This window comes from Monodelphis domestica, chromosome 4 (genome assembly GCF_027887165.1).
Source record: "Monodelphis domestica isolate mMonDom1 chromosome 4, mMonDom1.pri, whole genome shotgun sequence".
NCBI lineage: Eukaryota > Metazoa > Chordata > Mammalia > Didelphimorphia > Didelphidae > Monodelphis > Monodelphis domestica.
The window spans coordinates 74,830,003-74,853,107 of NC_077230.1; the positions used below are offsets into that span (position 1 = coordinate 74,830,003).

General features: G+C 37.1%; 1 protein-coding gene across 4 annotated transcripts in view; it reads right to left on the bottom strand.

Moving 5' to 3' along the window:
* Positions 1-23,105, bottom strand: part of CFAP44 (cilia and flagella associated protein 44) — a 167,848-nt gene that overhangs the window by 118,508 nt on the left and 26,235 nt on the right. For 3 of the 4 annotated variants that reach the window (XM_016433465.2, XM_016433464.2, XM_056793465.1), the window contains 7 exons: positions 14,906-15,020; positions 11,755-11,919; positions 8,706-8,861; positions 7,554-7,601; positions 6,429-6,528; positions 2,951-3,045; positions 558-767 (listed from right to left, as the gene is read on the bottom strand). In XM_016433465.2, the coding sequence (XP_016288951.2) occupies positions 558-767; positions 2,951-3,045; positions 6,429-6,528; positions 7,554-7,601; positions 8,706-8,861; positions 11,755-11,919; positions 14,906-15,020 (889 nt within the window). Of the gene's footprint in view, positions 1-557; positions 768-2,950; positions 3,046-6,428; positions 6,529-7,553; positions 7,602-8,705; positions 8,862-11,754; positions 11,920-14,905; positions 15,021-21,583; positions 21,603-23,105 lie in introns of those variants that run through there. The other variant, XM_056793464.1, reaches the window with a different exon arrangement.

Consider the following 23,105-nt stretch of genomic DNA (forward strand, 5'->3'; position numbering starts at 1 on the left):
TTCTAGAATTTATTAACCATAGCTAACATATTCTGGATACTGGGTTTACTTAATCAACGATTTGTATCACCTGTAAAAACAACTCTGAACATCCTCAAGATGTCTTTCATCACAGACTGGGAATGACAAAGGGAACATTGACTCTGTTTACCCATGAATAAAGTCAATTTTCAGCTCAGAATTATGGCTCAGAGATTTCTTTATTTCATACAGGAAGAGGGGTGAGAATTTGGAACTCTAAACTTTTTTAAAGGAATATTAATTGTTTTTACATGTAATAGCAGAAAAATAAAATATTATCTACTTTTTTTTATTTTAAACTCTTCTCTTCCATCTTGTATTCAATACTAAGTATTGATTCCAAGGAAAAAGAATGCTAAGAGCCAAGAAATGGGGGTTAAGTGACTTTTCCAGGGTCACACAGCTAGGAAGCATCTGAGGACATATTTGAACCCAGGACCTCCCATCTCTAGACCTGGCTCTCAATGCACTGAGCCACCTAGCTGACCCCAAAATATTATTTAAAACACACACAAACACACACACACACTACTTACCCCTGTGGCTAGGACCTCTCCATTTTGCTCAAATGCTAGCGCTGTAACAGCATCTGTATGAGGCTTGAAGACCTGAGTCATTTGTAACTGTGCAGCAATTATCTTCCTCCTCCCAGCAAACATCATAATTCCTGTTGGATCGTAAAGTTCCAGAATGCGAACAACTCCATCTTCAAACCCTGCAACAATTAGCCCTCCTTTGTGGCTGACCTTGGAAACAAATTGAATGCAGTAGAGTTAGGAAAAAGGAGTCCGCTCCACACCACTCAGCTAGACTTTGCCACATGATTTTTCACGGACACTGCAGGGACTCTTGTCTTAGATATAGAAACCTTCTACTCATCTTCGGACATCTCGAACCCACGACAGGGTCACATTCCACCTCCTTTCTAGATGTTGGGCAGACTGTGACTATCTGAATACTTGCTTCCTGACAGTCTTCAGAAGTAGACTGAAGGCTAAAATATGTCAAGGGTCAGAGAGAGTGTAAAATGTAGTAAAGTAAAGTAAAATGTAGTAAAGAAGTAGTGTGGTGTAATAGATAGGGAGCTGGTCCCCAGAACCAGATAGACTGGAATTTGAGTCCCATCTCTGATACCAGATGTGTGATTCTGGGCAAGATACCTACTCCGTAAGCCTTGGTTTTCTCAGCTGTAAAATGTTTGTACTATCTACCCACAAATATCTTGTAAACCTTAAAGCATGATAAAAACGTTACTTGGTGCATTATCTAGGCAGCTCTGAGATCCCTCAGAAAAGGAAATAGATACTTGAGGCAGCAGTCTCACTAAGGCATTACAACAAATTAGTGACTTCTGTTTCTATTTGAGTTTGACACTACCAACATTGGACTCTGAGAGGACAAGTGATATATTTGTTCAGGATCACAGAGCCTATAACTATTGATGTGTCTCTATCCCTCCTGTCTTTCAATCTGTCTGTCGGTCTGTTTCTCCATCTATCTTGCTCTCTGTCTGTCTATACTTCTCTGTCTGTATGTCTCTATCAATGTATCTCTATATCTGTCTATATCTCTCATCTTTCAATCTGTCTATCTTTCCCTCTGTCTATAACTCTATTTCTATCTATCTACCTCGATCTCCCTCTTTCTTGCTGTCTCTATCTATCATTTACATTTCTTTCTGTCTAGATCTATCTTTGTCTCTCCCTGTCTGTTGTCTCTCTCTCTCTCTCTCTCTCTCTCTCTCTCTCTCTCTCTCTCTCTCTCTCTCTCTCTCTCTCTCTCTCTCTCTCTGTCTCTCTCTCTGTCTCTGTCTGTCTGTGTCTGTCTCTCTCTCTAAATCTTTCTCATCTTTCTGTGTCTGTCTATCTGTCTGTCTCCCTCATCCCTGAAGTTGAGCAAACTCAAACTTGTACCTGCAGGAACCACATCCAGGTTATGAAACTGATGAGAACCGACTCTTTGATGGTGGGCAAACTGTCTTGTCATTGAGCAAATCTGACCATTGTTACAGCCATACCCAACACTCCATGCACCACCTAAATGCCTACACATACACACACATCACAGATTGTACTTGGGCCTGGGTCTGCCTGGCTCTGAAACCGGCTCTCTCTCTCTCTCTTTTCTACCACACTTTAGTCTCTTTGCTCAATTTCAAGGTGACTAATCTGACTTTGGGATACGCTCTAGCCCTCCCATCTGTAAAATGTGAATACTGATGATGTTTTTCTTACCTACCTCTCAGGTCATTGTGAGGAGAATGCTTTGTAAGCCTTTGATAGATCTGTGAATGATCATGATTGCCATATTTAAGCTAAGGGGCTTAAAATGCGTTTAATTTCTCTGAAGCTGTAGAATACCCCAAGCCAGTTTACCCAAAGATTTCATTTGCCGAGGCCCTAAATGAGCAATAAATTCTGAGTAGCTGTTTGTCCATGTGGATCCCTTGGGATCTGGAATCATCAAACTAAATGAACATGCGGGTCGTCCATGGCTTCTGTCTCTGCCCCCTTCCTGCCACAATCACTACTCCAGCCTAGAACCTCCTCCTGGTCCTCTTCTTTTGTGTCTGTTCTCGTTAGCTTACATCTGATGGCCCCGTCTGAACCCAAGACTACTACATCTACCAAAGATCCTCGTGGATGAAAGATGGCCAAACAAGGGTCTACTTTCTTTCCCCAAAATGACATGCTTGAAAGTACAGGCTTGTGCAGCAATTTTACTAACCTACAAGCAGTATAATGTTCATAAAAGGATGACCAGAAGCCTGGAGATGATTGCGGATTACCTTCACAGTAAAAGAATCTTCATAAAGCTTCAATGAAATACACTCACTAAAAATTGTCAGGATGTACCTGGCCTCCAACTGAATAAAAATAACATATCTTTGTCAGTATCCTGCTTGGGTCCACTTTACAAGTAGGTTTACCATTCGGGGGGCCCAGGTGAGCGCTGTTCCTCCTCTTCTGAAGGACAACTGCGCCAAATAAATTCTAGCCGCAAAGTCAAAGATGCGTACTGTGCCTGCAAATGCAGGAGAGAGAGAAGGAGAGAGATAAAGGGAGAGGGAGAGCAAGAAAGAGAGAGCCAACATTATCCTGTATCTACTCATTTTTCTTTTTTATTAATTTTGTTGAATTGAATTGAATTGAAAATTAATTTTTAATACTAATGATTATTATCTAAGTGACAGAGATTTCATGAATAAACTAATTCAATTGAAAACCCTTTCTTAGCTTTCTTTTCTTGACTTACATCTTTGCCCACAGCAAACTTTGCACAAGAATGGCTAACAAAGGGTCACAGTACACTAGCTAAGGAGGTAGGGGAAAGGAAGAAACATTTATTAAAAGCCTACAATGTGCCAGGAATTGTGCTAAGCACTTTACAAATATATTCTCATTTCATAGAAAGAGCTCTGGCAAGCCAGGAGCCATGGGGACCACTCTTGTTTCTACTATCAGCTCATTGGACAGCCAGGGAGAACAGATATTTAATAGGCGTGTGGCCCTGGACAAGTCATTTAACCCCAATTGCCTCAGTTTCCTCATCTGTAAAATGAGCTGGAAAAGGAAATGGCAAACTACTCCAGTATCTTTGTCAAGGAAGCCTCAAATGGAGTCACAAAGCATTGGACATAACCCTAGCTCATTAGGTTACCTTAGAGAAGTCATTTCATCTCTGTGAACCTTCATCTCCTTATCTATAAATGGAATTGTTAAATGCACTTTCTTTTTTAAGAAACCATTTCCATTTTATTGCACAAGGGTTATAAATGCTTATAGACATATTGATTGGTTGCCATATCTGCCTCCAGCCTACTTCTCCAGTATTATTTCACATCACTCCCCTACGTCTTTATTTAGGCTGTGCCCCCTACCAGAAATGCCCTCCCTCCTCATCTCTGTCCATAAGAAGCATTACCTTTTTTCAAAATTCACAAAGCACAGGTGCCATCTCCTATGGAAAGGCTTTCCTGATGTTCCTGAGAGTTCAGTGGTGTCTCCTTGCTTGTGCTCTCTTGCACTGACTTAACTGCTTATGTTTTGTATATATCAATGAAGAGGTAAAACTCCTTGAGGGGAGGGACTATGTTTTATTTTTTCTCAGTATCCCTAGGCCCTTGCATGGTGCATGGTACATACAATAATTGTTTCTTGTATTAGATAGGATTGGGGTAGAAATAATACTGATCCCCCTCCCGTGTCTTCCACCCAGAAGACTCCCCAAGCTACTAAAAGTCCTATTTCAGATAAATATTTACATGACACCCACCTCCCTGCCTCCCCACCCCCACTGCCTAGAGCTTTTTGTGTTTGGGACATTTGTAATCATTGCTGATAGTCTGGTTCGAGCCCACCTCAACCTTTCAAACCCTTCAAAGTCCTCTCTCAGCCCTCACTGTTTCCTCAGTTTCCAGATGGATTTGAAGTCAAAAGACCCAGATTCTACCTATGAGACATTGGGACAGTTGCATTACCTCCCTCAATATCAATCTGTAGACTTTAGATGCCTATTAGACACTTTGAGCTGAATGATCCAAACTCAACATGTCCAAGACAAAAGTCATTAACTTTCTTAAAAACTTACCTCTCTTGCTAACCATTTCCATCATCTTGTACTCACCAAGGTTCTCAGCCTCAGAACCATTCTTGACTTCTCACTTACCTTTATGTCACATTTCCAATCAGGTGACGAATTTCATTAAGCCCATCTCTAGAACAACTTTTTCATTCGTCTCCTCTACACTCATATGACTGACATACTTGTTCAGGTCCACATCACAGCTAGCCTGGAGTTCTGAAAGAGCTTCCTTATTTATCTCCTTAGCTTGAGGCTCTCCCATCTCTAGTCCATCTTCCATGCAGCTTCTGAAGTGATATTCCCAAAGCACAGGTTTGACCGGATCCCTCAAGATATTCCAGTGGCTCTCTCTGGCCTCCAGATTCCAACAGAAGCTCCCCTGTTGTGTACTTGAATCCCTTTATGGTTTGGCTCCAATCAGTCTTTCCATTTGCTTTTGCAACCTATCTTTATTGCATTTCACCTTCCCCCTCCCATCAACTTTAAGACTAGCTTTGGTCCAGCCAAACTGGCCTTTTTCCTGATCCTCAAACATGGCATTCCACCTCTGGTGTCTGTGCCTTCTTCCAGCTCTCTTCTATTTCTGGAATGCACTTTCTCTTCATCTTCCAGTAGAACCCTACCTTCCTTCGAAGCTCAGGCCAACAGCTACCTTCTCCATGAAGACCTTCCTTATCCCCAGCTGCTAGTGCCTGGCCTCTGAAATCACCTCATGTGTACTTGCTATATAAATAGATATATATTTATATACATATATATCAATAAAGGTGTGCTTACCATAAATATTTATACTTAAATATATAAATGTATACACATTGCATATATTTATACATTAATGTGTGTATATACCATATATACAAATATTTACACACCATATATTTGTGCATAAATATATACATGTGTACATACATATATTTAAACATAACTATATGACCATATATATGTGCATACTGTTTACGTATATATAGAAATGTGTCTATACCACCTATACAAATACCTATACAAATGCCATATATATTTACAGATAAATATATAAATGTATACATACCATATAGCTATAGCTATAGATGTTTATATGCTGTATATATCCACACATAAATATGTATGTATGCATACATACCACATATAGAAATGTTTACATACCAAATACATAAATATATAAAAATATTACACACACTTAAACACAAATATATGAATATTTATGTCAACATACATGTGTACCATATGTATGCATAAATGTATAAATATATCTATACCGCAAATAAATGTATACATAAATATATATAAGCACATGTTGTATGTGTTTATATATCAATATATAAATGCATACCCAAGCGCCTATACCATTTTTATAATTGTGTACATACCATTTCCCCTTGTGTTTGGAGAATAATAAGCTCCTTGATGACGAGGACCATTTTATTTTGGTCTCTCTGTCCCAAATGCCTGGCACAAATGAATATGTGTTGATTGAGTTTAACATCTTTTAAAAATCAAATGTGTGACTGATATAACCTATATCAGATTATTTATTGCCTTGGGGGAGGGAGAAAATCCAAATCCTAAAATATCAGGAAAAAATTGTCAAAAATTGCTTCTACATATAACTGAATAAATTTAAAAGGTTTTAAATTAAATCCAAAGTTGCAGAATTCTGTATTGCACACGGTCTCACAAATTCCCTTTCCTTCCACTAAAGGCAATACAACCAGTGACTAGCTCAAGAACACTTCTGACTAGCCATACACTTGTATTTTTTTTTTCAGAAAAAGAATCAGATTTGTTTTTCAATGACTTTGAGGGGAAAGCACAGTCATACATACAATCCTTAGAAGTAGTGGCCATGAGATAGGTGAAGGGAGAAACAGTCATGGCGGCAATTGGTCCAGAGTGGAAAGAAAACAGACATTGTGGATCCTGGGTCTACAGAACACAGAACAGAATAGAAATAATCCCTTCTTGAATTGAAAGTTAAATTAACATAGAATTAAAGGCTAATTTAAGTTAGGCATACCATTATATATAATAATTCCACTTTTAGCCTCTACTTCTTACCACTTGTATGATCTTAGGCAAGTCACTTAATTTCTCTGTGCCTCAATTTCCTCATCTGTAAAATGGGGATAGGGGTTTGGACTAGATATCTTCTGAGGTTTCTTTCAGATTTTAGATAAATTATTTATGAAATAATTATAAACTTACTTCAGTAAAGCAATTTGTTTCCCCGTCCCACTCATTTTTTGCTAAAATTGCATTCTGCTCACTAACATCACAGGGTTCTTGCCATCACCTCAATATTTAATAATTTAGATATTACCTTTCTAAAAACTGACAAGAAAAAAATATATAAATACAAGAATATACAACATTTTCCCCAGATGGAAAACTGTAAAAATGTTTCCCTACAACATAGAATTTAAAAAGTTGTGAATTAAAAATAATCATTTCTTTAAATGCTGTATTCCCTGACAGTATGTCTATATCATTTGAAGATTTGAAATATGTAAACAAAATATGAAATCATCAAGCAAAATCACAAGTTGTTAATAAAGTTTAAATTGGATGAGACTTCACAGGATCTCATATGTGACACATTTTTGTTATACAAAGAATTGGAGCATTATAATTAGCACATAAAGTCATGCAATCCAATAGGTCATGAAAACAAACAACAAATTTTCTTTAAAAAAAATCAGGGACAGCTTAGGTGGCTCCCCTGGATAGAGAGCCAGGTCTGGAGACAGGAAGTCCTAATATCAGACACTTGCTGGCCTCAGGCACTTCCTAACTGAGTGACCCTGGACCAGTCTCTTCACCTCAGTCATCTGCCTTGGAAATGATATTTAGTATCCATTCCTCGACAGAAGGTAAAGGTTGTTTGTTTGATTGGGTTTTTTTTCATCACAATCCTAGCAGTTAATTATGAGGAGGGGGGAAAGGAAACTTACAATGTTTGAAAAACTAAGATCCAGCTTCCAAATAGCACCATTGGAGTCCTAAAGAAAGAAAGCAAAGTATTTTCAGATTTTTCTAAGAATTTGACTTTTTATCAAGCTTTCTCAAGAAAGATTTTTATGATCTAAAGCTTTAGAGTAAAAAGCATTTCCGCCATAATCTAGAACAAACCAATCATGTTATACAACTAGTTAGCTGTTCACAATTTATTTGAAGCTCTGATCGAGGCAATTTCCATTTAACTCTCTGAATGCCAATGAGGATTTAAGACTGTTAGCTGCATGGGAAGCAGAATGGTCTGGTAATATCTCTAACCAATGGAATGAAATGAAAACACTCTGTTGGACAAGCAAGTTTACTGGGATGGAAAATGCAAGTCAAGGTCCAGCTCAGTGGCTCAGTGGCTGGAGAGCCAAATCTATTGAGAGCCACCTTGCTGCCCCAGCCACGGTCCTCAGCTGGGATTCCTTCCCAGACAACCCAGGCCAGTTTTCCTGTATCTAGAGTTGTGACTGGTTTTACACTGGCTGGGTTACAAGACAGCAGCCAATCTGTGACTAAAGGACTTTGTTATGGAACTTAGTCTTTATTGTCTTTCTTGAGGCCAGGCTGGTGGTGTTCCATTTGGTGATAAAATTCATTTTATGTTTCTGGAAATTCCCTATGATTGGCAGTTAGATGGTACAGAACACAGGACCTTGAGTCAGGAAGTCCTGAGTCAAAATCCAACCTCGGCCATGTCCTAGCTGTGAGACCTTGGGCAAGTCACTGAACTCAGACCTACTCAGTTTTCCTCGTCTAAAATGGGAATAATAATAGCACCTGCCTCACAGAATTGCTGTGAGGATTAAATGAGATATTTGGGAAGTGGTTAGTGGATCTTAAAGTGCTCTGTAAATGCTAGATATCATCAGTCTCATTATTGGGGCAGCCTCAAGCTCTGGAGGGAGCTCCTGCTGCCAACCCTGATCAATCAAGAAGGAAAATGCCTGAATGACATTTCCCCTTCAGGATAAATGAAATATTTCGGTGTAATAAACATAGCAAAGGAATATGTGACAAAGAATGATGCCACAAACAAGTTTCTCCACTCAATACAAACACTTAATTACATGCAAAAATGTAGAGAGATGAATGAATCTTACCTGAGCATACCAGATAGAATTGCCGGGTATAAATAATTTCACCATTGAGGAGAGCTTGACATTCCTGCCCACTCGCAATTCATTAATGGGCTCCATCTCTAACATTTCAGATTCATCAATAGCATCAGCAGTATCTATTGTCTCAAAGTCCCAGATCTTTGTGCAATTAAAAGTAGGAGAAAAAGAAAATATTTTAATCTACTAATAATGTCCTTATATTAATGTTTACAGGAAATGAAAATTCCATTTTTTAAAGTCACTTATAAAGCAGAAATAGATCTAAATTGACTGTTTAAACTTTTTGTTTTTGTTTTGTTTTGTTTTGGCTTATGGCAGTTACTCCAAAATTCAGAGAGAATTAAAAAGTAAAAGAGAATGCTTGGGAATAGCTAGTTGGCTCAGTGGATTGAGAACCAGACCTAAAGATGGAAGGTCCTCAATTCAAATTTAGCCTCAGACAAGTCCTAGGTGTGTGGCAAGTTACTTAACTCCCATTGCTTAGCCCTTACCTTTCTTCTGCCTTGGAAGCAATAGACAATATTGATTCTAAGATGGAAGGTAAGAGTTTAAAAAAAGAGAGAGAATATTTAAGCTCACAGTTTTGAAGGTTTATTGTGCCTAGTATTGAACCATGTTTCTCTCTACACTTTTTTTTCTTTTGATCCTCCCTTTTAATTCTTCAGGTGACATCAGGCAGAAAGCCTCTAATATACGCTACTGTCTCTTGCTAATACTCTACAATTCAAATCCCTGATTTATCTCCTCCTTTTAGCTACAATCTCTTATTAACTTCACTTTTCAATAAAATTCTATTTTTTAATTGAACAGAATTCCATTTTTTCTCCTTCCTATTCCCACATCACTGGGGGGGGGGGGGGAAAGAAGCAAAATAAAATCTTATAACAAATAGATATTATCAAGTAAAGCAATTTTCCCCTTTGGCCATGTTCAAAAAATAAATGTCTCTCATTCTATACCCATCACCTCTCTTTTAGGAGATGGATAGCATGATCATTGAGGTTGATCAGAATTCTTGTCTTTCAAAGTTGCTTGTTTTTAGGGTGTTATCACTCTAAAAACTCTACAAACTGTTCTCCTGTTTCTGCTCACTTCATTTTTCATCAGTTTATATAAATCTTTATAATTGTTCATTATAGTAATATTGATGTCATAGTATAAATTGTTCCTCTAGTTCTGCTCCCTTCGCTCTGAATCAGTTTGTACATCTCTGTGTGTCTCTTGGAATTCATATTGTTCTTCATTTCTTGTGGCATGATACTATTCTTTTGCATTTATATACCACAATTTGTTCAACCACTCCCAAATGATGATCGTGGATCCTGAAGAAGCTGGCTTGGGACTGTGATAAAGGTGTTGACAAATTGTTGTCTTGGCCATCGTCTATCTATCTATCTGAGCTGTAGAGCAGAAGATTTCTACTGCAAAGGAGAGAAAGTAGGAGATGGCAATGTCTTGCGTGCCAGGATTTTGCCACCACACACACAAATCTGCTATAAATATTTATACAAATAATATAATGTGTTATATATATATATTTGTACATTGTCTATTAAAAATGAATCAATAAATGCAATATATAATTTATATATATAATGTATAAAGGACATTTTCTTTCTTTGATCTCTTTGGGGATTGAATCCTATAATGCTGGGTCAATAGTGACTTTTTATGTATAATTCCAATTTGCCTTCCATTTCTGTATGATAACAATATAACTCAAAAGAAAAAGACAGAAAGAAAAATTCTAGCTAAAATAACCAAAGAACATATAAAATAATTAGGAGTTTGCTCAACAAGATATACATAAGAACTATAGAAATATAGCTACAAACCATTGCTTGTGGGGAAAAAAGGGCAGACCTAAATAACTGGTTATTTTAATTAGAATTCTTTCTGTCTCTTTCTTTTGAGTTATATTGTTATCATATCATACAGAAATGCTGATGGCCTTTAACTGAAGTCATTGTTATTCCTTTTAGTCAAATTACTGTTAGTTTTTAGGGATTTTTAAAAATATACTATCGTATCATCTACCAAAAAAATTATAATTTTGTTTTTTTTACTTATGTTTATTCCCTAACCCCCCGCCTTTTTTTTTGGTCTCATTGCTACAGCTAGAATTTCTAGGACTATGTCAAATAGAAAGTCTTGACCTATTATATGAAGCTTAGAAAATGAACCTCAGACTAGGCAGTTAGGTAAAGCACAGAATCCTGGGTTTGGAGTCAGGCATTTCTTGAGGACAAATCACAAGACACATATTAGCTATGTGACCTAGGGTAAGTCACTTGGCCTTTGCCTGCATCAGTTTCTTCATCTGTAAAAGCAGGGATAATAACAACATCTACCTCACACAGTAGTTTCAAAGATCAAAGGAGATATTATTTATAAAGCTCTTAGCACAGTGCCTGGCATATTTTTCAGTCAATTCAGTTGTGTTTGACACTTTGTGACACCATTTAGGATTTTCTTGGCCAAGATACTGGAGTGGTTTGCCATAAGCTTCTCCAGATCATAGGAAACTGAGGCAAACAGGATTAAGTACTTTACTCAGGATCATACATCTAATAAGTGTTTGTAGTCAGATTTGAACTCAGAAAGATGCTCTTCTTAACTTTAGGCCCAGCACTTAATCTAATCTACTTAGAAGTGTTATAAACTCTTATTGTTATTGTTTTTAATTGATGAAGCTTCTGTTTACTGCCTTTATCATGCCCAAATACTAGTCTAATCTTCCAAAGCTGTTGTTTCAACAAAAATATAAAGATCACCTGAAATTATCTCAGAAATTTTCAAAGCTGTGATGTAGTATGATCAATTCTTTCTGACAATTGATATCTCTTGCTCTAATAATTAAAGTGAGTCTGATCTTACAGCATAATGGCACTCTCCCCTCTTATACAATAGCCTTTAAAAGATATTCAACTTTACTTCTAATTATATGTATTCATTTCCAAACATTAAAGAAAAAATGGAGTGCAAGACTTCAGAAAAAATGGATTCTGTCCAAATCCACAAAGTAACTCACCCTAATGCATCCATCATCTCCAACTGTGATGACTTCTCCTTCATCGATCATGATCTGGTTAATGGGGCCAACATGGCAGGTTCTTCGTGCATGTCGGCAAAGTTCTACCTTGATGAGACCTCCCTCCCAGAGCAGCAAGTTGCCCCACTCTGATCCTGAGAGCACCTTGCAGGTATAGAGAGAAGAAATAAACTGAATTATTAAATATGTGAGATGAAGACATTAATTCCTTTCTAAGTATCGTGCTAATGAGCCATTCATTCCCTGAATGGTCAGAAAGTCTGATTGAGCTAAGAAATTCCAGGTAAGAAGTAAAATGCCAACAGTGGCCCTGTTCAATATACTCTAGGGCCAAGGCCATGTTTTACATCAAGAGTAAGAACAGAATTGCCCCCTTGGCGGGGAGGGGGGAACAGGAACTACAATGAAATAACCTGTTCACTTCCGTATGGTGATAGAATGCCTGGGGGAGGGGGTGGAGCCCAAGGCAGGGAACCTGCCCAGTCCAGACCACTTGGCAGGGGCAGGGAAGCAGCCTACAAAATAGTTGGAGAACTGGTAGAATGGGATGCTGAACATAACTGGACAAAACAGCTACAAACCTCCCCAGAGCAAGTCAGCAAGGCCACCTCCCTGAATAAGGACAGCCAGTTCTATCCCAAGTTCCAGAGAAAATTATTTTGCAAAAATAGGGACATTAATGCATTGCTGGTGGAGTTGTGAATTGATCCAACCATTCTGGAGGGCAATTTGGAACTATGCCCAAAGGGTGATAAAAGAATGTCTGCCCTTTGATCCAGCCATAGCACTGCTGGGTTTGTACCCCAAAGAGATAATGGACAAAAAGACTTGTACAAAAATATTCATAGCTGCCCTCTTTGTGGTGGCCAAAAATTGGAAAATGACGGGATGCCCTTCAATTGGGGAATGGCTGAACAAATCGTGGTATATGTTGGTGATGGAATACTATTGTGCTTAAAGGAATAATAAAGTGGAGGAATTCCATGGAGACTGGAATGACCTCCAGAAATTGATGCAGAGAGAGAGGAGCAGAACCAGGAGAACATTGTACACAGAGAACGATACACTGTGGTACAATCGAAGGTAATGGACAACTTTGGAAGTCTTAGGAACTCTAATCAACACAATGATGGACCATGATCCCAGGGGACTCCTGAGAACACCTGCCACTGACTTTCTGATAGAGAGGATATGGAATAGAGATTGAAATGTATTTTTTGGACATAGATAAATACCATTGGATGGCTGCTCTACTCTACTGATACAAGTTTGCCCTTCTGGATCCTCATGCCTATTAGCAAAGAGATCTCCTAGGAAACAACCCCTTTATCCCTCCTGCAAAAAAACCATTTATATTCAAAACTACTAGGAATGTCCACAGTGAGTGTAAAGAGGGGAAAGGAGTGGCCCAAGCACACTGCTCCCCTCCAGTTCTGCTGACTGTGGGCTGCCCACCTTACCCCCTATGTCCTTCCATTGGGCTGCTGGGCAGAGGGGTGGGAAGAGGAGGAGGGGAGCAGCTCCAACGAGTCCTTCTGCCTTTCTAATAATGAATTCTGGGGGTGGGGGTGGGGAGGGAGAGTGGCCAAGTGCCCACAGAGAGTGCACTGTGTGCCATCTTTGGCACCTATGCCATCACCGACCTAGTCCTTACTGCCCTTCCCCCTTGGAACCAATTCTAAGTCAGAAGGTAAGAAGTGACGTTGAGAATTACCAAAAGAGCAACAGAAAGGAAGGCGAGAAGTGTGCAGCACACAACAAATGAGGAAATGAGGAGTCTAGTGCAGGGGAGGTGCCCTGAGGAAAGGTTTACAAGAGAGGGATTGAGACCAGATGACCGTGAGCAGAGAGGGACCCTGATTCACACCCTTCGGTCACCGTGGCCGAGAGCACGAGCGTAAGTGGCAAGAAACCCCAGAGGGAAGCCTGGCTAAGGCAGAACAGCTGCACGCAGTGTCCGTGGTTCACAGAGGCAGTACTACCCTGGAGGAGGAGGGAGGGAGGGAGACAGAAAGGGGCGAGCAGCCTTGGTGCCCCCTAAATCCCTGCGACTGAACGTGGAACCTGCAGAAGGTTTAGCTCTGATGAAGCCCGCCTCCAGGAATCCCTGGTCACTCCCAACGGAAGTAGCTACAGGCAGGGTTTGGAACCCTGCAAGCAAAGAAAGTGGCTTTAGTGCCCTGGCTTGGGGGCTTGCCTACAGACCAAGCAAACTGGGGATGCTGAGTCTGAGAGGAGCTGTAAGGGTGGTTGTTACACAGGCTATAAAATGATACAGTAATCTGATCTCTGATGTGATCGTATCATACGCCACAATATGATTAGCATAATAGAATACAACATAAACGTATTCCTTGGACCCTGACGTTATGAGCAATTCCACACAATATGGCCACAAAAGCCATGAGTGAGGGGGCCACTAGTCATGGGAGTGTCACTGAACAAATCCACACGCCCAAAGAGCAGAGCCGGAGGATAGAGGGAGCTGGCTCTCAAAGACGTTAGCGTTAGACCCAGAGCACTGTCTCCTGTGGGGTGGGACGGACAATCTCCGGGGTAAAAGTGAGTGCCGGCCGGTATTTGCCCCCATCAACAAATGAGATCAAGCACTTGGTCAGCATTGGGTGCCAAACTAGTAAAGTCAGATTATCCGAAGCCCTTAATATGGGACTAACCAGAGGTAATACAAAAATAGAAAAGGGAATCTTTATTGAATAAATGTTGTTGGGATAATAGTATCAAGAGGAAAATGCTTTTAATCTATACTCATTTCTTAAATGAAAATATGCTCCAGAAGAGCCAAAAAGTTAAACATAAAAAGGCCCCCAAACTTAAAAGGAAGTATATCATATATACTATTATAAATACTTTCCATTATAAATATAATGATAAATAAAATACACTTTTAAAAATGCGTATGTCAGTTCATGGAAATGCTTATATATTATATTTCATGTTAAATGAAAGGTAGAATACCAAATAATGTGCACACACTGATTACAATAATGAAAATGTGTCCATTCCTATTTGAGATCAAAAGAAAATCTAGAGATAAATATTTTAGGGTTTCATGTTGATTGGCTTCCTTATTTCTACAAAGGTGCTTAAATTCCACAGAAACAGTACTTACTTTCCCATCAGGCAATTCCATATAACCTTCTATGTCAGTCACTGCTGTTTTGCCAAATCTACCCAAATATCCTTGTAGTTTAAGACCAGTGAAAGTTAAAGCCATTAACCAGAACCTAAAAGAAGGAAGGAAGGAAGGAAGGAAGGAAGGAAGGAAGGAAGGAAGGAAGGAAGGAAGGAAGGAAGGAAGGAAGGAAGGAAGGAAGGAAGGAAGGAAGGAAGGAAGGAAGGAAGGAAGGAAGGAAGGAAGGAAGGAAGAGAAAGAAAAAGAGAGAGAAAGAGAGCGAGAAAGAGGGAAAAGAAAGAATTGAGAGAGAGAGAGAGAGAGAGAGAAACACAATGCAAATAAATAAATGTACTTTATTATCATAGCTTTTTACTTTGACACATGGAAATGAAACCAGCTAAAATCCAGTTCATTTCCTGTACAGTTGTAAATCATATACCTTCTCTAATTTTTTCCTCTAAAAATTGCAAGGGAAAAGAAGCAAAACAGGTTGCTAAATAACTTGTGATCATTGAAAGGAAATTAGGCTAAATATCTTCCTTAATGTCAGTATCTGTGGTGGGAGAGATCCAAATGCCCCTTCAAAACGAGGAGGACATCATCCTTGGTATCCTATTTCATCCTTCATCAGAATCTTCCTTATGATATCTTTATAGACAATAGGCAAAAATTGACACTGGGCAGTTGTAAGGTTAGTTGTATACAGAACAAGTTGAATAATGAATTGTACCAAAGAACATTTGGATAACTAAATCACTGTTAACCTGGAGCTTACTTTCTGTGACTCTGTGCAAGAAATAATCTCTAGAGCCCTTGACTTTTTGAGATGTAAAATGAAGGGGTTATAAGAAAGTATCTCCCTTCTAGACTGAAATTCTGTGATTCTATGGAGTGAGGTGTTGTAGGAGGTAGACTTAGTCCCACTTATTGTCATAGAATGAGTACTGATTCAAATTCTACCTGCCTCTGAACTCTGACAATGAGAGGAAGTAAATGTCTCTCTGCTTCAGTTTCCTAAGGCATGAAATGGAGGTAATAATACCTGGACTACATGTTTCATAGGGTTGTTATAAGGAATGTGCTTTTAGACCTTTAAGTGCTATATAAATGTGTTATTTTTTATTGCAACAATAACACATTGATACAGCACTTTAAGGCTTACAAAGTAACCTTGGATGAAGACATGATTGGCATACTTATCAGAGTTTTGCTAACATGAAGCTAGAAGGGATGGCTAACCTGTCAGATGACATCTTTGGGATCCAAAAGGTTGCAAAAGGCTGGAACAGCTGGCTAAATATAACAAGATTTTGTTGTTGTCTGTACCTATGATTCCATCCACAAATGGAGTTATCACTGGAAAAAACCAACTGATGGATATTGGCAACCGTCCAACACCCCAGTCAGAGAAAGTTACCCGGGACACAGAGAGATAATAATATCTTGCCCAGAGTTATACAGCCAATACATGAGAGAGGGAGATACAATTAATTTAGAAATAAATGATTATCTCTTCTAATACTATGAAGTTAAGAATGATGCAAATCTCAAACTTCTAAAAGTTGTTTCTGTGGATGAGTAACAAGGAAGGGCAATGCTGGGATCACATCACGCCTTGTATGTGCAGTTCTAGTTAGGTTTGACAAAGGAAAAACCAGTAAAATGGATCCATCCCTGGAACTGAACTTTAGAACATTGGATCTACCCAATCCTGTAAGAGAGGACACCAGTTCTACTAAATATGTCATGAACCATCTACCATCCTACCACGGTACTTCAATTCCTCAGTTTGGATCATTGACACAAACTTCCCAAGTGGCTACAAACCCCTACGTGTCCCCTTAGAGTCAAGTTACCCAAAATCTTGGCTAATGGTATAGAAAGTTGAAGAAAAATTGATCAATCTCAAAGGCAGCAGTCATGATACAGGTGTAGAATGTAAGTAAATAGTTCCAGATGAGACACACAGTTAAAATATGACATGTTGGACATTATCCAATAAGAACTATTCCCTTGAGATGAGAAAGGTGTGTACGTACATATATATGGATATGGATATATATATATATATATATATACACAAATTTATATTTTTAATCTGGCCTAGGACAAAAGTCGTATTGCTAAAGGGCTATATTGTAGCAATAGGTTAGACAAAACGCAGCCTTTCTCCTCTGATATTATCTGAAATAAGAGAAGAACTTTAGCACATTAAACTCTGTGAGGTGGAAATAATTGCAATTGGAAAAGAAAGGAACCACGGAAATTAGGAGGCTCAGTGGATTAGAGCCAGGACTAGGGTGGGGAGGACTCAGGTTCAAATCTGGCCTCAGACACTTCCTAGCTATGTGACCCTGGGCAAGTCAAGTCACTTAACCTCAATTGCTAGACCTCGCTGCTCTCTTAGAATTGATCCTAGGACAGAAGGTAAGGATTTGAGCCAGAGAGAGGATTTGGCATTGTTTGAATTTACATATGGTCTGAAGATGTTCATGGTTTTAGTGCTTTTGTAAAAATGGTGAGAGATTAGATGGAATCTTCTAGATCAGCAGCTCTAAGTGTGGTCTGCTCACCCCAGGAGTCCCCAAAATACTTTTAACAAGGTCTGAGAGGCCAAGACTATTTTAATAACAATACTAAGATGTTATTTGCTTATTAAAATATTAGTTTTCCAACTACATTACCTTCATATACTTCATCCAAAACATAACAGATTGGTTGAATGCAGAAATAGATATAAGAATCTAATTATTTTCTACGAAGACAAACATTATTTAAGGAAATTTACACCCCCAAAAAAGGAAAACAAATGCCACTAGAATATTTTTTTGTTTTGGAAAAGTTATTTTTCATAAAAAAATATTTCTATTAATATGTAATGACTTCATTATTGTTATCTTAATGAACTAATAAATAAATATTTTAATTCTTGTCATTTTTTATTTCTAATGTGGTAAATATCAATAAATATAACAAAGCAAAAGATCTTTGGGATCCTCAATAATTTTTAAGAATTTAACAGGGTTCTGAGATCAAAAAGGACTACTGAGGCCCTCTGAGGAATTTTAAACATGAACCTGGAGATTCATAAATTTTACACAGATATTTTGGTCACTGCATTTCAAAATCATTGGTTTCTTTTGTAAATTTATATTGTATTTTATGTATTTGAAAAAAATCCTGAGAAGGGGTTTTCAGGCTTCCCTGACTGTCAAAGAGGCCCACAACACTCATATACAAAAGGTTAAGAACTCAGACTCTAGAGAGTATTGCCAGGCCTCAAACATGACTTTAATGACAAACACCACGCAAATAGTGCAATTGTTTTTTTTATTTTTACTATTTGTTTTTTACTGAGTTTCTGAAGAAGACACATGCAAAAAACGTAAATAAATAAAAACCACAAGATTATAGGAATAGAGGGAGAAAAGGTTTTTACTAAAACTCTCATTTGTGTTTTTTAAAGACTAGAGAATTAAAAATTGTATTGAAGTATAATATGAGGGAAATTAAAAAAAAAAAAAAGGCTGAAGAACATAGGAATGGCCAGGCCTGACTCAGGGCAGTCTGAGATTTCAATCATTTTGAATAAAATGAGACCGTTGTAGACTGCCAAACTAAAGAAGTTTTACTTCAGCAGAATATGAGGATATTCAACAAGGACATAGCATTGACTTAGCTGCCTGCAGCTTTTCTGATTTTGTGCTAGCTATATTGATCTATCAAGTCTAAGATAACAACTCCTGCCTTCCCTTGGGCTCAATTTGGTTCCCAGGCCACCAGGAAGCTAAAAGCCAAACTCTCTGTCCCTAGAGTCAGTTAAATATTAAGGACAACTTCAGTACCTTTTAAGGGATATCTAGCCTGGCCTATATCATCAGATATTGCTTCTACTACATAGAGGAAGCATTACCTACTAAATCAATAATATTATATATTTAAAAGAGAGACAGGATCTGGCAAATTATGACGGGGGGCGGGGGGGAGGAGGGAGAGGCGAAGGAAGGAAGAAAAAGAATCTGACTTGTAAAATGTCAGAATTATCAAAAATTGTTTGAATATGCAATTCAAAAAGATTTTAAGTAAAATTAAAAGAGATATGAGACTAGTAGTCAAAAACCATATTTATCAAAGTTCAGAAAGAAAAATTCAAAATATAAAGAAATGGTTATCTATCAAAAGCCAAGAGCTAACTTTATCTGTAGTAGAGGAATACCGGAAGCTTTTCCAGTAAGATTGAAAGTAAAATAAAGGTGTTCATTGATATCGGTTTTATTTGATATAGTTCTAGAAATGCTAATCATTACAAAACAATATAAAGAAACTGGAGGAATAATCGTAGTCAAAGAAGAATTCGCTGATGGTATGTTTACTAGAGAACTGATGAAATTTAACTAAAAAATTATTTAAATAATAACCAAAAAATAGCACAATGTAAATGTCCTCAAACTTCATTAACTGCTCTTCAATGACCTTCTATTCTCCTTTAAAAGTGAAGTAGGTAAAAAAAATCAGTCTGTGTATTACTAAGAAACCCAATGGGAGATGGGAAAAAAATCCATTCAAAATAACTACAAAATATCAAAAATACCTGGGAATTAACCCATCAAGACATATTCAGAATTTATTTGAATCTAACTTTACAACACTTTATAGAAATAAGAAAGACTTGAATAGTTGGAGAATATTAATTGCTCATGGGTTGGTTATCCCAACATAATAAAACTGATGGTACTACTTAAATTAATGTACTGAGTTAGTACCATAATAATGCAGGACAGCTAGGTAGCACAACGGATAGAGTGTCAGGCCTGGAATCAGATTACTCCTCTTCCTGAGTTTAAATCTGGTCTCAGACACTTATTATCTGAGTGACCCTGGGCAAGTCATTCAACTGTGTTTCTTCGTCTATAAAATGAGCTAGAGAAGGAAATGGTAAACCACCCCAGTATCTTTGCCAGGAAAAAACCCCAAATGGGGCCCCAAATAGTCAGACAGACCTGAAATGACTGAATAAACCATAATAATCAAACTGACAACAGGTTACATTATTGAAAGATAAAATAATAATAATAATAAAAATAATTGGAAGGTTACTCTTAATCTGTATCCCTTTTGGAGCCCCAAGACAATCTTTGGATTTTAAAGGAGGAAAAAGTTTATTATTTAATAAATATTTATTATTATTTATTAACTTTATCTATATGTTATTTATAACATAAATATATAATCTTTGTTATATTAACTTTATTATTATATAAGTAGTAAATATTTAATAAGTAATTATAAATTAAGATATGGTCTCCAGAGAATTTTGATCATAAAATTAATCTTGAAGAATCAAAAATCAAGAATCCTAATACCTAATCCTACCAGATCTCAAACATTACTATCAAGTACTATTCCCTAATACTAACTAGTACTGAATAAATCATAGAAAAGTTGATCAATGTAGAGAAGGTAAAGGAGTCCCAGAAGCAATCAAATGTGGGAGCACAGTGTTCAATAAACCCAAGACACCAAATAATGGGACAAGAGCAATCTATTTGACAAAACCGGTGAAGAAAACTGGAAAGATGGTCTGGAAGAAATTTGATATAGACTAGCATCTGTCATCATAAAGGCCATACCAAGCTCCAAATAGATATAAATATAAAAAGTCATAATTTTTTTTCAAAATTAGAGGAAAGAAATGCTTTTTTTAATTATTGCTAGGACATTCAGATGATCAGAGAAGATAAAATGGAATGTTTCTATTACATGTAATTTAAAAGCTTTAGTACAAGCAAAACCAGTACAGCTAGAATTAGCAGAGAAACAGTTAACTGAGGAAAATATGGCAAATTTCTACAATAAAAGTCTGACATTGAAAATACCAAGGGTATTGATACAAATGTAAAAGAATAAAGAAAGGTTCTCAGTACTCAAAGGAGAGGTACACTTCAAAATCACTAAGAAAAATGCAAATTAAAGCATCTTTGAGGTTCCATGTGACATAAGCATCTGATAGCCAATAATGATAAAAGACGACTATTGGTGGGGATGTGGAAGGACAGGCACACCGATGGACTGTTGTGAAGCTTCGAATTAATCTGACCCTTCTGGAAAGCAATTTGGAACTGAACAAAAATACCACTAAACTATACGGATTCTTTGACCTGATATAGCTAGACATAAAACATTCAAATGGTTCAAAGACTGAAGAAAATAAACAATTGAGGAATGACTGAGCAAATTATTTTACATGAATGTAATGTAATGGTACTATTAAGAAATGATGATGGGAATAGTCTGAACAAAATGAAGTAAGCAGAAACAGAACAATTTATTCAATAACAAAGTATTATAAAGACAAACAACTTTGAAAGACTAGTTGGGAGGAAGAGAATGAAGATCTGAAAATAAATAAAATGGAAATTTTTTTCAAAAGACTGAGGGAAATGGCCTATATGTATAAACATATTTATAGCAATACTTTTTATTGTAGCATAGAATTGGAAATAAAGTTGGCTCCCACTGAGGGATGGTTATGGTATATGAATGTAATGAAAGTTTTACACCATTAAAAATAACAAATATAACAAATCTGGAAAGATATGGGAAGATTTTATGAACAGTAAAAGGAGTAAAACAATTTACAAAATGATTATCTATAATGGAAAGAAAAATGACCTTGAAAGACTATAGAATCTCATCAATGCAGTAAGCCATCATGACTTCAGAAACTGTTGATGAAGCATGAATCCACCTCTTAGCAGAAAGATGATGGACTGGAGGTACAAAATGAGATATTTTCAGACATGGTCAACGTGTTGAATTATTTTGCTTGACTACAAGTATTTATTATAAGGAAGGACTTCTATTTGGGAAGAGGCATTAGTTTACAATGATAAAAATACAAAAAAGGAAAATAACATCAATTAAATATTTTTAAAGTATAAATAAAAAAACAAAAAAGTTCATAAGGGGACATAACAAGGGCAGTTTTGTTACTACTGTGATAAACTTCACATACATTTTTAAAAGCAAACTATCATAGTAACAATTCAGATTTATATATAATCTCCTATCTCTTCATATACTTGAAATGTTCATCTTTGTTGATAATAGCAATTTTTTAAATTCAACTTTCCATTTTGAGTTGCACTAGGATTAAATCTCTCTTAGTATTTTGATCTCTTCAACTCACTATTATAGGGCTATTTTAGTTTGTTCTTATTTACTGGGAGGGAGGATCCTTTCCTGCTCAAGTCCCCAGAAAATTTTCATTTGAGTAGTCAAGCTTTAATGAAAATAGTCATTTTGAATTTTTGTACTTTGTCTAGACTGAGCAACATATCTCTAAATAAGCAAAATTGGGGTTTTCCTAGCTAAGGAAGTTCATGGGTTATCCATTGTTTTTCATTTTCATATGTTAAATTTTGAGTTAAAGTCTTTGCCTTTTCCATGTCCTGCTTTCAGGCATCTATTGATAAGTGCGTGAATGGCAGGTTGAAGTTACAATTCAACAATTCAGAAAACATTGTTTAAGGCTTGCTATGTGGAAGGCACTGCACTGTATGGAATTGTTTATAGTGTCTCCTCATATCTATCTTTTTACTAATCTGATGTTGGTTTTTTCTTTTTTCCTCTAACTCAGAATTCTTAACCTAAGTCTGTGAACTTGGCTGTCTTTTTTTTAATTATCTTTTGGAAACTATTTCAATATAACCAGTTCCTTTGGGAGCCTGTTTATTCTATTTTATTCATTTAAAAATGCCATTCCAAGAAAAAGCCCACTGGCTTCACTAGAATGTCAAATGGGCCCATATTCCAAAAACAGGCTAAGAACTTCTGAGCTCTGTCTAGTCAATGGTCTGACCACATTAAATTCCTGGTTTTCAGAATAAATTACATTTTTGAGAAGTTCATTTCTCCAAGGTATGCCTAGTGCCCTTTATCTCTCTTCAGAAAGAAATTATTCTTTTAAAGTAGTCCAAAAGTCTTTGACCTCTTTTGTTTCTTAAAGTAGAACCATATTTTTGCTGTCTTTTCCTGACCCTGAAGTCACAAAGTATCAAAATATCGGTTGGGTTGATTTGCAAGATCAAATTGTTGATAGAATTTTTCTACCTCTTCCTCCCTTGGTAATAGACTGCACAGTTTCTATCTTCCTAGTGATCTTTTTTCTGTATACATATGAATTGTGCAAGAT